At 44.7% G+C, this 18,508-nt stretch overlaps 1 protein-coding gene across 2 annotated transcripts in view; it reads left to right on the forward strand.

The window, feature by feature from the left end:
* LOC109922088 (AP-1 complex subunit sigma-1A) overlaps window positions 1–18,508 on the forward strand; it is a 47,902-nt gene that overhangs the window by 24,130 nt on the left and 5,264 nt on the right. For both annotated transcript variants that reach the window (XM_048620179.1, XM_048620178.1), the window contains exons 2-4: window positions 3,296–3,474; window positions 11,954–12,062; window positions 18,314–18,451. In XM_048620179.1, the coding sequence (XP_048476136.1) occupies window positions 3,296–3,474; window positions 11,954–12,062; window positions 18,314–18,451 (426 nt within the window). The remainder of the gene's footprint in view (window positions 1–3,295; window positions 3,475–11,953; window positions 12,063–18,313; window positions 18,452–18,508) is intronic.

Consider the following 18,508-nt stretch of genomic DNA (forward strand, 5'->3'; position numbering starts at 1 on the left):
CATGTATCCCTCTAAACCCTTCCTATTCATGTTCCCATCTAGATGCCTTTTAAATGTTGTATTTGTACCAGCCTCCACCACTTCCTCTGGCAGCTCATTCCATACACTCACCATCCTCTGCGTGAAAAAGTTGCCCCATGGGTCCCTTTTAAATTGTTTTCCTCTCACCCTAAACCTATGCTGTTTAGTTTTGCACTCCCTAACATGTGGAAAAGGCCTTAGCTATTCATCCTATCTGTGCTCCTCATGATTTTATAAACCTCTATAAGGTCACCCCTCAGCCTCCGCTCCAGGGAAATTAGCTCCAGCCTCTCCCTAGCTCAAACCCTCCAATCCTGGCAATATCCTTGTAAATCTTTTCTGCTCTTTCAAGTTTCACAACATCTCACCTATAGCAGGGAGACCAATTTAAAAGCAGTGTTCCAAAAGTGGCTTATCCAATGTCCTGTACAGCCACAACATGACCTCCCAATTCCTATACTCAGTGCATTGACCAATAAAGGCAAGCATACCAAATGCCTTCTGCATCACCCTGTTTACCTGTGAGTCCAATTTCAAGGAACTATGAAGCTGCATCCCAAAGTGTCTCTGTTTGACAACACTCCCCAGGACCCTACCACTAAATGACAACATATTCAATGGGCCGAATGGGCAACATCTGTTCCTACATCTCATTGTCTCTTGTGGGGAAGAGCAGAACTAGGAGCCGTTACTATAAGATGATCACAGAGAAATCCAATGGGGAAATCGGAAACAAATTCTTCAGCCAAGTGTTGAGAATGGAGAGTTTGCTACTGCAGGAAATGGTTGGAAGTGAATGGTGTCTGTCCATTTCGATGGATGATTACATGAGAGAGAGAAAGGAGTGGAAGGAGATGGTGCTTGGGTGAGGTGAAGAGTGGGTGTGTTGGGGGGGAGTTGCATATACAGACATTGAAAACCAGCACAGAGGAATCAGGCAGAATGGCCTATTTCTGTGCTGTCTTTCCTAAGAGTTGACGCCCTTTTAAAGCTTCAGTGCTTCACACGGAAGTTGATTTGTTATGAATTGCAAAAATAAAACCTCTGGAGCCTAAAACCTCTCGAGGGCATCCATCCCTTTGCAGCAGATTGACCTCAATGTTACCTCAATATTTTTTCTGTAAACAGTGTTACTTTTGAAAGGCTCTGGGCTGATGCCTGTGGATTGACCTTTGCACGTCAACCAGGCATGTCATCCAAGGGTTCTGCTGGTGGATGAGTAAGCAACAAGCCTAAAACAGTGTGCTAAATATTTCCTTTCCTTCTTTTGGCATATGTTCCAAAGGGGGGAATGATCTTCGGCTTTTGAGCTATTGTTGAACTAATTCCCTTAAAATGATCAAGAAATACTTGCTCTGGCACCTTTCACAACCTGAGGGAATTTCGCTGCACTCTATTGCCAATGTCGTCCTTTTTTTTGACATGCATTTTCTGTCGTAATGAAACACGTAGCTGCCAACTTGTGCAATATTGCTAAATGCAGATGAACTGGTTGCTCAGCTCATGGCTGTATGTTGGAGCTTGTAAGATAATTGCTTTTGTCCTCACAAGTCATTGCAGTCAGATTAAATTCAGCTTTGCAAAGCACTTGAACTATTTGTATGAGATAGTGAGCTTTTCAGTGAATCTCCTATGTTCAGTAATTTTGCTGAATTTGTTGAAATTCACTCTGTTGTGTTCAACAGACACTCCCAGGACAGGAACAGCTCGGGGATAGATACAGAGTAAAGCTTCCTCTCCTTTAAAAACTGAAAATAAAGCACTTTCTATACTGCCCCATCAAACACCCGAAGGATAGGTACAGAATACATAGTACGGCTTCCCCTACCCTTTTAAACTGAAAGGAAGCATTTCTCTAAATTTTTAAAACTGAAAGTGATGCACCTTCTACTCATTTTACAATGAAATGCCAGCTCTCTCTACTCTTTTAAACAGAAAGTAAAGCCCTCTCAGCATTGCCCCCATCAAACGTTCCCAGGACAGATCCAGCAAGGGGTTAGAAACAGAGTAAATTGAAAGTAAAAGTTTCTGTACTCATGTAAGCTTCCTCTACTTTTAAACTGAAATAAAACAGCTTCTACACTGTTCCCCATCAAACACCCTCCAGGATAGGGACAGCACAGGGTTAGATATAGAGTAAAGCTAACTCTACATTATCTCCATCAAACATTCCCAGGACAGGGATAATACAGGGTTAGATATAAAGTAAAGCTCGACTCTTTTAAACTGAAAAAGTCCCTTCACTCTTTTTTTTAAAAACTGCAAGTAAAGCTCTTTCTGCACTGTCCTCGTCAAACAATCCCAGGGCAGGTACAAAACATGTTCAATTTAAAAGATACAGAAAAATACATTGGCTCAGTGGTTAGCAGTGCTACCTCACAGCGCCAGGGACTCTGGTTCGATTCCACCCTCAGGTGACTGTGTGGAGTTTGCACGTTCTCCCTGTGTCTGTGTGGGCTTCCTCCAGGTGCTCTGGTTTCCTCCCACAGTCCAAAGATATGCAGGGTAGGTGGATTGGCCCTGCTAAATTGCCCATAGTGTCCAGGGATGCACAGGCTAGGTGGGTTAGCCATGGAAAATACAGGGTTACAGGGATAGGGTAGTTGGGTGGATCTGGGTGGGATGCTGTTTGCAAGGACAGTGTGGACTCAATGGGCGAATAGCCTGCTTCCACACTGTAGGGATTCTATGATAACTGTCACGGATGTGAAAAGAAGTATGCTATTGTTGTCGAGATTCAGTTCTGTATCTGAATCTGTATGCTGTTTAGTTTCAAAACACAGGTGAAAGCTTCCAGGCTGCAAGTGTGTCTCATGTGCCAAAATTAATGATGTCAGTGAGACGGTGAAGCTGCGTTTGCTGATTTGATTTGGTTTGAATGTTTGTCAGCTGGATTTTCTGGGCAGAGCTGTGGTTTCATGACCTCACTCTGGATAAAGTTAACCAGTAAAGAGAATAGATTTGATTTATAAAGTGCTGGTTACATCCTTTGGGACATCTCAAAGTGTTGTAAGGCCAATGACGAGGTGTTATAAGTAGTGCATCGTTGGAAGCTCTACAACCAATTGGTATACAGCAAGCTTTCTCACAGCAATGTGGTAAGGAAAAGTGATGAGGTAAATTTTTGCCATAGGTGGAACTGAATGATGGGAAAGGGCAGGGCTCTGGTTTGGATGGGGAGCAATTGTGTGGTGTCAGGGAGAGCGCTCCCTGAAGGTTGCATTGTGAAGACAGCCACCTCCCCAGCTCACCCTGGTCTGCTCTGGGTCCACAGATGCGCTTCATGCTGTTGTTCAGCCGACAGGGCAAGCTGAGGCTGCAGAAATGGTACACCGCTGTCTCGGAAAAGGAGAAGAAGAAACTGGGCCGGGAACTGATGCAGATTGTCCTCGGGCGCAAGCCCAAGATGTGCAGCTTCCTGGAGTGGAAGGACCTGAAGATCGTTTACAAGAGGTGCGTCACTTTTTCTTGCAGGACACTTTGCAGCATGCAGACGGGGCTGTTCAGCCCATCTGAGCCCCTTCAGTGGTCCTGTCAGCATATCGTTCTATTCGTATTCCTGGGGCAGCATGGTGGCTCAGCTGTTAGTACTGCTGCCTCACAGCACTAGGGATCCGGATTTGATTCCACTCTCAGACAACTGTCTGTGTGGAGTTTGCATATTCTTCCATGTTTGTGTGGCTTTCCTCCGGGTGCTCTGGTTTCTTTTCTCACTCCAAAGATGTGCAGGTTAGGTGGATTGGCCGTGCTAAATTGTCCATAGAGTCCAGGATTGTGTAAACTAGGTGGCTAAGACGTGAGAAATGCAGGATTACAGGGATAGGGTGGTGGGCCTGGATCTGGGTGGGATGCTGGGTATGAGTTTGATGCTCTTTGGAGGGTCGGTGCAGACTCAGTGGGCTGAATGGCCTCTTCCGGCACTGTAGGGATTCTACAATCGTGTGTTTGTCAAACAGCTTTAAGCACCATGCTTCAGGAAGGATATTGTGACCTTGGAGTGCAGCATAGATTCATAGGACTGTCAAAGGTCAAATCACAAGGTGGGTTTACACAAACTAGGGTTAGAGAGTCATGCAGCACAGAAACAGACCCTTTGGTCCAACTCATCCATGCTGATCAGATATCGTAAATTAAACAATCCCATTTGCCAACATTTGGCCCATGTCCGTCTTAACCCTTCCTACTCATATACCCATCCAGATGCCTTTTAAATATTGTAATTGTACCAGCCTCCACCTTCTAAATTCCAATTTGTATGGTCCCAGTCTACTCAATCTCTCATCATAAGCGAACCCTCTTAACTCTGGAATCAACCTAGTCAAACTCCTCTGCAGCCCCTCCAGTGCCAGGACATCCTTTCTCAAGTAAGGAGACCAAAACTATACACAGTCCTCCAAATATGGCCTCACCAGCACCCTATACAGCTGCAGTATAACCTACTCTGTTTTTAAACTCCATACCTCTAACAATGAAAGACTTGTGCCTTCCTAAAATGCAGGAAGCCAACCTCCAAGTGAGAACGCAAGACAAGATTCTCAGGTAGTTCGAGCAATGAGAGATTTCGATACGTTGCTTTAGCTAAGAGAGCTTCATGTGGTAGATACTAGAAGGCTGTTTTCATCACTGGCTGGACAGTCTCAAGCTCAGGATAGGCCACAGCTGGAGCAATGTGAACAGTTCTGGTTGCAACACTATAGGAAGGATGTGATTGCACGAGAGAGGGTGCAGAGGAGTTATGCCATGATGTTGGAGCGACTCCACAATGGAGAGAGAGACTACATAAGCTATTGGGATGTTTTCCTTGAAGCGGAGTAAGATGAGAGGGGACCTGATTGAGGCAAACAGAATTTTGGAACAGGGGATTTGAGGAGAAATGTTTTCACCAGAGGTTGGAGGATCACTGCCTGACAGGGTCATGGAGTTGGGAGCCCTCACATCATTTAAGAAGCATTTAGATGAGCATTTGAAATGCCAAAGTGCAGAGGCTAGGGGCTAAGTGCTGGAAAGTGGGATAAGTGTTTGATGACTAGCATGACATGATGAATCGAGAGGTTTCTTACCATGCTGTCAAAATTCTGACTCTTGTGTTGTTCCATCTTGGCCTACATCTCAGTCACCTGCTTTCAGCCGGTTTCTGCCCCTTCCATAATGGCTAATCCACTCAGTTGCCCTTTTCTTGATGTTGTTCACTGCCAGTTTTTCTTCCTCCTCTTCCACCTTCCTGGGGATTTCCATGGTCCTCTTGTGTTTTTTCCTACTGAGCTGCTCCATCTTTCTCTGTATCCCATAAGGCAACATCCCGGCCTTCAGATTTCTGCTTTTCTCATTGTTTGTGCTCCAGCCTCTTAGAGTCATACAACGTGGAAACAAACCCTTCGGCCCAACTCGTCCATGTTTCTTAAACTGGACCAATCCCATTTGCCTGCACCCGGCCCATTTCCCTCTGAATTCTTCCTATCCATGTACCTGCCCAAATATCTTTTAAATATTGTCATTGTATCTGCCTCCACCACTTCCTCTGGCAGCTTATTCCATATACACGCCACCCTCTGTGTGGAAAAAGTCCCTCAGGTCCCTTTTAAATCTTTCCCCTCTCATCTTAGACCTCCGCCCTCTAGTTTTGGACACCCCTACCCTTAGGGAAAAGACCTTGGCTATTCACCTTAACTGTGCCCTTCAAGGTTTTATAAATCTCTGTAAAGTCACTCCTCAGCCTCCTACGCTCCAAGGAAAAAAGTCCCAGCCTATCCAGCCTCTCCTTACAATTCAAACTCTCCAGTCCCAGCAAACGCCAGGTAAATCTTCAGGACACTCCCAGCCACAGACTTGATCATTCTTTTGTGTTTAGCTCTCTGCTCCTCCTTGTTGGAACAATTCTTTGTATTTATACAATGCAAACTTTGTCCTTACCATTCAAAGAAATGATTGGAGATCTAAGAGCAGTAGTCTCTCCCCGAGTTCACTGTCGTACCGATTGAACCTTCTCCTTTATGGTTGGTCACAAGCCAGGATGCCCATCCCTGAGTCAGTTTCAGGTTGTCTGACCTCATCAGGAATGAGGACATCCTGGAAAGGTTCCACTGTCCCCTGGCTGTCTCCTGTTGTGACCGAGTTCCAGGCAAATGAACGACTCAGCAGAATTGGTTTCAAGGGATTCATGCCTCAGTGCTGAGCCCGTGGCCTTGGAAGAGGACACTGTTATTGATCTCGGTATTATCGCTAGACTAGAAACTCAGCTAGTCTTCTGGGGATCTGGGTTCAAATGCCACCACAGCAGATGGTGGAATTTGAATTCAATAAAAAGAACCTGGAATTAAGGGTCTAATTTTGGCTAGGAAACCATTGTCGATTGTTGGAATATCCCATCTGATTCACTAATGCTGTTTAGGGAAGGAAATCTCTCATCCTTACCTGGACTGGCTTACATGTCTCTTAACCAGAGCAGCATAGTGGCTCAGTGGTTAGCACTGCTGCCTCAGTGCTCAGGACATGGTTCAATTCCAACCTCGAGTGACTGTCTGTGTGGAGTTTTCATATTCTTCCCGTATCTGCGTAGGTTTCCTCCCACAGTCCAAAGATGTAGGGATTAGGTGGATTGGCCAAGGTAAATTGTCCCATAGTGTCCAGGGATGTCTGAATGGACTGCTTCTACACTATGGATTCTATGTTTCTTTTGCTTTGCCATCATCAGGGAATGTGGGCATCACTATCTGTTCTGTACTGTAAGGGAGGCAAGTGCCGATTGGTTGGCAGGTGGACTTTTGATCAGAGTTGTTGCCATGGCAAATGCAACCATTAATTATGCCTGGCAATTAACTGCCAGGATTAAAATCAAACTGTAAACCAGGCAGTTTGACTCTGGTAATGGCATTTATTGCCCATCCACAATTGCTCCTTGTGAAAGTGGTGGTGTGCTGCCTGCTTTAACTGCTGCAGCCCATGTGGTGTGGAGCCACCCAGAGTGCTCCTAGTGGGAAGGACGTTTCAGGACTAGGACCAAGAGAGAGTGAAGGAACAGGATGTATTTAGGGGCAGGCAATGCCCTAGTGGTATTATCTCTAGACTCTTACTCCAGAAATTCAGCTAATGTTCTGGGGACCCAGGTTCAAATCCCACCACAGCAGATGATTGAATTTGAAATCAATTAGGGGAAGAAAAACAAATGTGGAATTAAGAACCTACTGATGACCATGAAACCATTGCTGATTGTCAGGAAATCCCATCTAGCTCACTGATATTGTCTGGGGAAAAACTGCCATCCTTACCTTGTCTGGCCTACATGTGACTGCAGACCCACAGCCAATATGGTTGACTCTGCCCTCTGAAATGGCTTAGCAAGTCAAGGGCAGCTAGGGATGGGCAATAAATGCTGGCCAGCCAGTGACACCCGTATCCCACAAGTGAATAAAAACAAAGAATCACAGCATTTGGTGAATCTATTGAAGGCGTGCAGCCAGTGGTATTGGTACTGAAAAGGATTTCGCTCTGCTAAAGGCAAAGTACAAATGTAGTCTTGTTCTGGAAACCGACCAGGAAACTGGTTTTCAATAAGAAGGGCCTGTAAGTGGTTTTACTGGCTATGCAACAATTAGGAAACTCTTAGCACATCTTTCCAACAATTGATGTTCAGATTGCAATCTGTCTCTCTCCGTATGGCAATCAGGGATTTGAAGAAGACTAGAACTATTTAGCAGAGCCGGGAAGAGTCTCTTAATTGCTCCATGATCATTGATCTATGAATAATTTGGTTCGCTGTTTTGTTTTCAGTCGTGATGACACTATTTGCTCAGCTAGTCTAAATTTGGCGTGATCCACGAATATATTCTGCCCACCTCCCCTACACTGATTCCAACAAGCTCGCTTCTCCCTGTTAGGTTTCTGTTCTTCCTCCAGATCTCAACGTCACTGGTTCAAGCCCTGCACCAGAAACTCTGAGTACCATAATCCAGGTTAGTGCTCCCCATGTGGTCCTGAGGGAGTGTTGCAGTGTCGGAGCTATTGTTTTGTTTGGACAAGATGTTATGTCAGGACTGTGTGTCTCCCTTCATTCTCCCTCCTGCCCCTTCCCCACCTTTCCCTTCTGGTTCTCTCCTGGATCTTGAATTCTCCTTTCTCCCCCGACCTCCCCAAAAATCTGCAAAAGACTCAATTTAATGTAGCGCAAAAATGTGTACAAAGACAGCCAATTAAAATACCACATTTCCATGAAGAAGTTAATCTTGAATTGTCAGGGCAATGTACAAAAATATTCACAGCAAAGGGATAATGGCAACTATACTGTAAGAGAGGCAAGTGCTGATTGGTTGGCAAGTGGACTGCTGATTGGAGATGTTGCCATGGAGAGTGCACCAGTAGATGTTGTCTGGCAGTTAACTGCCAGGATTGAAGTTAAATTGTAAACCAGGCTGTTTGACACTGTTAATGGCATTGCCTAAGAAATGAACCTGATCATGGTTGTCATCTGTTTTGTTGAGCTGCAGCAGGCACAGTGTAATGTTTTCGACTGGACCGGACCAGACCCCCTCAGAATATATTAAGAAGGTAGCCTAGACCCTAACTTTTTCTTATTTTTAAAGGCAAATGTAAAGTGCCTGTGTTCCAGATGCAATTCAAACTACTCAACATTAAGCAAAACATAATTAATTTAAGCACTGTAGTTAAGATACAACAAAAGAAAGAAGAACTTGGAATAACTCAACTCTATTGGAAAACTTACTAATTAACTGTTCCAATATAGTCACATCCCATAAACACACCCCTTAGCAAATAGGCAAGTGTAGAAATCAGTTTTTCTCACATGCAACCCAGCAGCAGAGTGAGAAAGAAAAAATATCAAGTGAAAACAGAGAGTGGCAACCAGGAGACATTAACTGCAGCTTCCAACTCTGTTGAAAATCCAACAGCAGCTGCTGAAAGCTAACTAAATATCCTTGATCTATGAGAGCTTGACCACATCCATTCAGGCTGCTTGTATTGTTCCAGCTTTTTAAATATAAATCCCAAGCTGTTTACTTTGTTTCTTCACTAGCCAGCTTGGCATTTCTGCCTTAAAACCTCTTCAAATACAAAAGGACAAAATACACCTCTTAAAGCCACAGGATTGTTACAGTAATTTACATGCTCTGTCTTTCTGCAAAGAACAGTGCCCTGTGTATTATCTGTGGGGCTTCCAGTATGCACCACACAGTGAGCCTGACCATTGTAAGTTTGTTGTCAGTGCAATTCTTTGCGCATTTAGATTATTTAGCAATTGCTGTCCAGTCCGGGAGTTGCAACTCATGTTGAACACTATTAGTTTCACAAGCACAGACTGGTTGGGAAAGGTCAGTACTTTGCTTGTTGCAAGCAGCTGATAGGACGTGTTGTTTGATATGATACCACTGCCAGTCCTTGGGACATGGGTCTCATGTACCTAGCATTGCACCAGCACTGAAATTCATATCTCAAAGGTTGGAGCAACAGGTGACACTAGCTGTCTCATACTGCTACTATGCAGTGGTGACACAAGTGTTTGCCACTGACGGATACAGCTTGGAAACAGATCCTTCGGTCCATAACTCCAAACTAAACTAGTCCCACCTGCCTGCTCCTGGCCCATATCCCTCCAAATCTTTCCTTTTCATGTACTTAACTAAGTGTCTTTTAAACCCTGTGTGTAAAATCTACTCTCTAAAATAGGTGACGGCCATTTTCTGGTTCAATTCTCAGAATAATGCCTTGAACAGTCAGTGTCAATTTGCTTAGTTCAAAATTTAAACAATGAATTGCAATTAACTATCAGTTATCATTAACTTGTGCATTCTCCATTAGTGCAGCTCTACCAAGCAGAGACTGTTAGCCAAACAACCCATTGACTTTCCTACATTAACACAAAAAATAAAAGCATTTATACTTTGGGCATCTTTGCAAATTATCCTGATGAGTGCTGCAAAGCAAAGCTTCAACAAAATATGTCTTCAGCAATACTACAGTTCCATCTACATCCGTCTCTGTAATGTAAAACTATGTGAAATAACTCCATAGAGGCCAGTATCCCATCACCAAGTACTTGACACTGATCCAGCTCTCTGAGTGAGCAGAATCTCTGTCACTCCTGTTTATACCTGTCAACCAGGGCTCCCTGACTGGGGCTGTTAACCCGGTCCAATCAGGGAACTTATTCTATGAGGTCAACCTGGCTGACCTTGTTCCAATCACAGCACTATGCCATTTGGGAACCAAAAAATCTCTTTGTCCAATTTGATGATTTGCCCCTTGTCCTTTTTTAAAAAATGCCCCCTAGCCTTGAAATACCCCATCCGAGGTAAAAGACACCTACCATTAACCCTATCTATACCCTCTGATTTTATAAACTTGTATACTGGAAAATGGCAGATGGAGTTCAATCTGGATAAATGCGAAGTGTTACATTTTGGTACAACAAACAGGGACAGAATTTATACAATTAATGGTAGGGCCTTGGGTAGTGTTGTAGAACAGAGAAACCTAGGAGTTCAGGTACATAATTGTTGGAGGTTTGCGTCACATGTAGACAGGGTGGTTAAGAAGATGTTTAGCACGCTTGCCTTCATTGCTTAGACCTTTGAGTATAGGAGTGGGATAATTATGGTCTGGATATACAGAAGGTTAGTGAGGCCTTTTCTGGAGTACTGTGTCCAGTTCTGGTTGCCCAGTTATAAGAAAGCTATTATTAAGCTGGAGAGGGTTCAAAAAAGATTTACCAGCATGTTGCCCGAAAAAAAGGGTTTAAGTTATAAGGAGAGGCTGGATAGGCTGGTACTTTCACTGGAGCGTAGGAGGCTGAGGAGTGATCTTATCGAGTCTTATAAAATCATGAGGGGTATAGATGGGGTTAATGGTAGGTGCCTTTTCCCTAGGGTGAGGGATTAAAGTGAAAGGAAAAAGATATAGAAAAGAGACCAGGAGCAATTTTGTTACACAGAGTGGTTCATGTATGGAATGAACTTCCAGAGAAAGTGGCGGATGCGGGTAGAGTTACAACATTTAAAAGACATTTGAATAAGTATATGAATAGGAAATGTTTGGACGGATATGGGCCAAGCATAGGCAAATGTGACTATTTTAGTTTGGGATTATGGTGGCATGGCCAGGTTGGACCAAAGGGTCTGTTTTGGTGCTGTATAACTCTGAATCGTTCTTGTATCCATGAATTGTGCACACCCCTCTGTTCAGAGTTGTGTGGTGTTGGTGGGGGAGGTAAGATGCCTGTGGGATAATGGGGAAAATGTGCTTACAACATAATTTTCCTAAACTAATATGCATTTCCTTTCCCTATAAATATTGATCTAGAAGTTGGGATGTGCATTCTGCATGGGTGGGGTGGAGCACAGTGGCGTCATGGTAATATCACTGGGTTAGTAATCCATGTCCCCTCTGTCTCCCCACCTTCCCCGCCTCCCCCCCCCCCCCCCCCTCTCTCTCTCTCTCTCTCTCTCTCTTTCTGTATAACAAGAGAGCATCCCTGTGATACTCTGGGATTGTACCTTTTAACTATTGTTGGCGGAAGGGAAAATAGCAAAGCCATTTCCCTCCTTTTGGGAGGAAGATCAGCCATCCTTACCTAGTCTGGCCGATGTGACTCCAGATCCACAGCAACAGCATTGACTCTTAACTGCCCTTTGAGCACATTCCTCAGTTCAAGGGGTAATTAGGTATAGGCAACAGATGCAGTTCTTTCTGACGACACCCACATTTCACAATATAATAAAAATAAATGGGAATGATGATGGACTGACCACAATGTTCCAAACATCTGGTGTGCGTTGCATTTGGCAATGCTTTATATATGCCAGGAGTTACTGAGTGTGTGGAAACATGGGTGGTGTAAGAATCTGCCAGTGCAAGAAGTGATCGTTATAAACTTGTTGTCAATGCTATATGTGTAGTGATACCTCTTGTCTCTCCCTCACAGGTATGCCAGCCTTTACTTCTGCTGTGCGATTGAGGACCAGGACAACGAACTGCTGACACTGGAGCTGATCCACCGTTATGTCGAGTTACTGGACAAATACTTTGGGAGCGTAAGTGACCCCCCTTCCCCCACCCCTGGCTGTGTTATCTCTGCTTCACAGGCACTCCTACCACAGTGAGTCATGTGGAGTGTCATGGTGCAGGTCGCACAGCCACAGAAAGATTAAATTAGGGGAAATGAAAACTGTAGTGGCTGGAAACTTTCAGACGATGTATGTGTGGAGAGAGCGGGCTTGACGTTCCAAGTCATTGACCTTTCATCAGAGCCCTGATTTCCAGTGTATTGCTGACCTATACTGACCCTGATATTCATTCAAGCACTCCAACATTAATTATCTTAATTTTTTGAATATAATATGCAACTTTCCCCACCAAAAATAATTGTCTAGATGGCAGGGTGTATATTTCATATGGTACATGACTAAGGTCACTGTTTATTGGAGAGTAGTGAGCCCTGGATTCCTTTATCCTAGCTATATGAATATTCTGGCTACAAGAGCAGTTCAAAGGCTAGGAATCCCGCAACAAGTAATTCATCTCCTGAATCCCCAAAGCTTGTCCACCATCGACAAGGTACAAGTCAGGAGTGAGCGGGAATCTCCCAACCTGCCTGGATCGGTGCAGCTTCAACAACGCAAGAAACTCGACCCTATCCAGGACAAAGAAGCCCACTTGATTGGTATCACATCCACAAGCATCCACTCTCTCCACCGCTGACGCTCAGTAGCAGCAGTGTGTACCGTCTACAAGATGCAGTGCAGAAATTCACCAAAGGTCGTCAGACAGCACCTTCCAAACCCATAACCTCTACCATCTAGAAGGACAAGGACAGTAGATACATGGGACCAATACAACCTGTAAGGTTCCCTTCAAGCGACTTGCCATCCTGACTTGGAAATGCATCATCGTTCCTTCAATGTTGCTGTGTCAAAATCCTGGAATTCTCTCCCTAATGGTATTGTGGGTCAACCTACAGCAGTTCAAGAAGGCAGCTCACCACCACCCTCTGAAGGGGCAATTAGGGATCAGCAGTAAATGCTAGCCTGCCCAGCAATGTCTGCAGTCCCGTCAATTAATTTTTTAAAACTGTTCCGGGAGAGAATGGTGCTGTTGGACCCCCTTTTCTGTTACTGGATTCAGAGGATGTTGCAAAGGCACCATTGACGTAATTTCTTTTTATGGAATCCCTCCAGTGGCCCTTGAGTCCACACTGACCCTGCAGAAGAGCATCCCACCCACACCTACCCTATCTCTGTAACCCTGCATTTCCCATGGCTACCTCACCTAACCTACATGACCCTGGACAGAATGGATAATTTAGCATGGCCAATCCATCTAACTTGCACATCTTTGGACTGTGGGACGAAACCCACGGAGACATTGGGAAAATGTGCAAATTCCGCACAGACAGTTAGCTGAGAGTGGAATCAAACCCTGGTCCCTGGTGCTGTGAGGCAGCAGCGCTAACCGCTGAGCCACCATGCTGCCCCAGTGCTTTGAGGTGCTCACTGAAGGTCTAATCCTCCAGAGGATTTTTAACTGGCTGTTAGTCTTTCTATGCATCCCCTGCTCATGTCTCTCTAGACAGTAGTGGCCGTGGGTTCGGAAGATGCCATTAATGGAGCCTTAGTGAGTCACTGCAGTTTCCGATTGCCCCCCAACCCAAAGTAATTGCCGTACTCAGTTGCGGCAGGGGACCCCCAGGTAGACAGCGGGAGAGATGTCCTCCACACCTCTCTGAAACGACCGATCATCCCTCTAGTTCCTTAGAGTCCCAGGACATGGAGATCCAAAATGGGAAAGTCCAGTTCGGAAAGGTACTGTGCACATCAGTAAGTTTCATTTGGTGTGTGTGGAGGTGATATTGGAGGGTCAGAGAGAGCACAGGAACCTCCCACGCATGTCCCTCCTTGGCTGTTTAGGTGCGATCTGCCCCGCATGTGGCCAGTTTTGAACCTATCATACCCGAGTAGGGTAATAAGTCACCCTCAATTCTGTCAAAGAGGAAATGAGACAACAAATCAAAACTTAGAGCTTTATTTTTGTCAGCCAAGAGCAACCTTTTCTTTCCAGACTCTGTCACTACCGAAGTCATGGGGTCTAATTTTATTCAAACCATTGAGGTGTTAGATACCATGTCTCAGACAGAAAAATGATGGGATTTGGGAATAGGCCTGGCATTTAGGACTACTATCCATGTAAAGGCAAACCTCCAACATAGGCTGTCTGGACTGAACAGCCGTTTCTGTAATTTCTACATAAGAAGCTAACATAGACTAAATAAGGCTTATAGAATTCTTGGGCTTGTAAACAGGCTCATAGAGTATAAAAGCAAGGAAGTGATGCTACACCTTCACAAATCAAGGGTCAGACCACCCCATTTGGAGCACTGTGTTCAGTTAGAACATGGAACAGTACAACACAGGAACAGGCCCTTCGGCCCACGATGCCAAACATGACGCCAAATTAAACTAATTCCTTCTGCTTGCCCTTGGTCCGTATCCCTCCATTCCTTGCATATTCATGTGCTTATCTAAAAGTCCCTTAAACACCCCAAATGTATCTTCCTTCACCACCACCCCTGGCAGCGCATTCCAGACTCCTACCACTCTTTGTGTAAAAAAAAAAAAAAACTTGTCCCTCACATCTGCTTTCAACTTACCCCGCTCACCTTAAATGCATGCACCCTAGTATTAGACATTTCAACTCGGGGGGATGAAAGATTCTGACCGTCAACCCTACCTATGCAGTTCATAATTTTATAGACATCTATCAAGTCTCTCCTCAACCTCCGCTACTCCGGAGAAAACAACCTGAGTTTTTCCAGCCTCTCCTTTTAGCTCACATCCTGTAATCCAGGCAGCATCCTGGCAAACCTCTTCTGCACCCTCTTCAAAGCCTCCACATCCTTCCTGTAATGTTGCAACCAGAATTGAATGCAATACTCTAAGTGTGACCTAACCAAAGTATTATAAAGTTGCAACATGACATCCTGACTCTTGTACTCCATTCCCTGTCCAATAAAGGCAAATAAGCCATACTTCTTCTTTACCACCATATCTACGTGTGTGTTCGCTTTTGGGCATATTATTTAAGGAAGGATATTAAAGCTGTAGAGAGAGTGCAAAAGAGGTTTACTAGGATGATACCAGGAATGAAGGATTTTAGATACATGGAAAGGTTAGAAAGATTGGGCTTCTACTGTTCGAAGCAGAGAAGATAAGGTGTTCAAAATCATGAACAATTTTGATAGGGTAAATAAGGATATTCTGTTTCCTGTAGTTGGTATGTCAGTAACTAGGGGTCACAATTTAAAGATTATCAGCAAGAGGGCATGGAGTGAGAGAAGGAGAAACTTCTTTCCTCAGAGAGTTGTTAGGATTTGGAATCTGGGAGAGTTGTGAAGATGGATTCCATGGGAGGTTTCAAAAGAGAAATAGATATATATTTGAAAGCAATGGAGTGATAGGATAGCTCTTTCAGGAGCCAGTGCAGACATAATGATTGAATGGCCTCCTTCTGGACTGTAAAATCCCATGATTCTATAATATAATTTTGCAAATATAATTATATTTTATGGACAGACTAATCTGCTCCATCACCATATGCCATGCACACCTACACTTTTACAATCTCACAATCAACATAATCGTTTATTGACAAAAGTAATGGACAAACCCGACCAAGATCAAAGGTCCCTTCTTGCCCTGTGAAGCCAGCTCCCACACCCACAAGCACGTGTAATACTCAAGCAGATCGAATGAGTCAGCACCTTCTATTAATCGATCGATCCAATGTTTGCAGAATGCATGCAGGCAAGTTCACCAGGCCAACAAGGTGGGGATTCTTCTGACCAACATTTCGAATTAAAAATTTTAACAGCGAGAGAGAGCACGTGTTACAGATTGTTTCAAAAATTCAGTGTTTTCTCTGAGAGATGCTCAGTCTAAAATTGCTGGAAGTTGGTGAAACTAAGAAACGGTCCTCCTTCTGAATTAGGAAAAATATAAAGGTGGAGCAACATTTCCAGAGGAACTTGCATCGACAGTGTTTCCACCTGTGATTTAGCATGCACAGATAAACCAGATGAGGGGAAAAGGAGTTGGGAGGAATTTCTGATTTGAAGTAGATTGATACACACCTAAAGAAGGATACACCTAGAAGCATAGAGCCTCTGCATTGTGGAAGCAGGCCATTCATCCCATCAAGTCTGCACTGATCCTCCCAAGAGCATCCCACCCAGACCCACTCCCCTATAACCCTGTATTCCCATGGATAACCCACCGAGCCTGCACATCGCTGGACACAAGGGGGCCATTTAGGATGGCCAATCCACCTTTGTACTGGGAAGAAACCCACACGGAGAAAGTGCAAACTCTTAATAGATAGCCCAAGGCTGGAATTGAACCTGGGTCTCTGATGCTGTGAGGCAGTAGTACTCGCCACTGAGCCACCGTGCTGCCCTGTACTTGCTGTAGAGATCAGTCAACAGTGGTTCATTGAGCAGTTTTCCGGCAGAAGGGGGAGTATTGTGAGTAGTTTTGGGCCCCATATCGAAGGAAGGATGTGCTGGCCTTGGAGACTGTCCAGAGGAGATTTGCAAGAATGACCCCGGGGATGAAGGGCTTGTCCTATGAGGTGTGGTTGAGGATTCTACATCTGTACTTGATGGAGTTTAGAAGGATGGGGGGGATCTTGCTGAAGCTTGCAGAATACTGAGAGGCGTTGATAGAGTGGACATGGAGAAGATGTCTGCACCAGTAGGCGACACTTAGGAACCAAGGGCACAGCCTCAGAATGAAGTAATGACCAATTAATCTGAGATGAGGAGGAATTTCTTCAGCCAGAGGGTGGTGAATCTGTGGAACTCTTTGCCACAGAGGGCTGTGGAGGTTAAGTCATTGAGTGTCTTTAAGACACAGAAAAGTTCTTGATTAGTAAAGGGATCAAGTGTTATGGGGAGAAGGCAGGAGAATGGGATTGGGAAACGTATCAGCCGTGATTGGATGGCCTAATTCTGCTCCTATATCTTATGGTCTTAACATGTCAGGAAAAGGTGCAGTTGAGTGGAATAAGGAAAGAAGTTTTTTTTATCTGGAGTGAAAGGCTTAACTGATGCATAACTGAACAGGTTAGGACTAAATCCATCGGAGTGAAGAAGAATGAGAGGTGATCTTATTTAAACATATACGATTTTGAGGAGTCCAGACAGGGTGGATACCAGAAGGATTTTTCCACTTGTAGGGGAGACTAAAACTTAGGGGCCTTGTTTAAGGATGAGAAGTCTCTTTTTTTTAAGAAGAACAAGGAGAAATGTTTTCACAGAAGACTTTGCAAGTGTGAAATTCTCTTCCCCAGAACATAATGGAGACTGGTTCTTTGAATTTATTCCAGGCTGACTTCAATAGACAAGGTTGTGGGGGAGGTGGTGTAGACAGAGAAGTGGAGTTGAGAACATAACCATATCAGTCGCTACTTAATGAGTGGTGCTGCAGGTTTGAAGAGCCAAATGATCTACTCCCGTTCCTAAGCCCCAAGCTCTTATGTAAAAATTGCACCTAACATCAAGAATTAATCTTCAGGGAATAAAATGCCTATTACATTAAGAAAATTACCCTAACTGAGATAGTAGGAACTGCAGATGCTGGAGAATCTGAGATAACAAGGTGTAGAGCTGGATGAACACAGCAGGCCAAGCATGCTGCTTGGCCTGCTGTGTTCATCCAGCTCTACACCTTGTTACCCTAACTGAGTGCAAGATTTGAATTTTTGCAGAGATCTTGGGTTAAGTTTGGCTCTATACTACACAGAACTGTGCATCAAAGCACTGACACAAGAGGGGCAGCTGGGGACCAGCCTGAAAGAGTAAAAGGGCATCACATGGCTGAGTGGTTAGCATTGCTACCTCACAGCGCCAGGAACCAGGGTTCGATTCCACCCTCTGGCGACTGTCTATGTGGAGTTTGTAGGTTCTCCCTATGAGTGCATGGGTTTCGTCCGGGTGCTCTGGTTTCCTCCCACGATCTACAGATGTGTAGGTTAGATGGATTGGCTGTGCTAAATTGCCCAATAGCATCCAGGGATGTGCAGGCTAGGTGGATTAGCCATGGGAGAAAGCAGGGTTACAGGAATAGGTTAGGGGAATGAGAATGGGGATGGGTCTGGGTGGGATTCCCTTCAGAAGGTTGCTGTGGACTTGATGGGCTGAATGGCCTGCTCCCACACTGTAGGGACTGTAAGATAGGAATCTTGCAGGGGTGGGGCGAATCTTCTGGTGCTGCTAATTCCTGTCTGCTTGCAGGTCTGTGAGTTGGATATCATCTTCAACTTCGAGAAGGCCTATTTCATCCTGGACGAATTTCTTATGGGAGGTGAAATTCAGGACACATCGAAAAAGAACGTGCTGAAGGCCATCGAGCAGGCAGACCTCATGCAGGAGGTAGGTTGGACCTCTTGTGGTGCTGCGCTGTATGTCCCTGGCCACTGTGTGCGGGAG

This window comes from Rhincodon typus, chromosome 45, assembly GCF_021869965.1.
Source record: "Rhincodon typus isolate 14 chromosome 45, sRhiTyp1.1, whole genome shotgun sequence".
NCBI lineage: Eukaryota > Metazoa > Chordata > Chondrichthyes > Orectolobiformes > Rhincodontidae > Rhincodon > Rhincodon typus.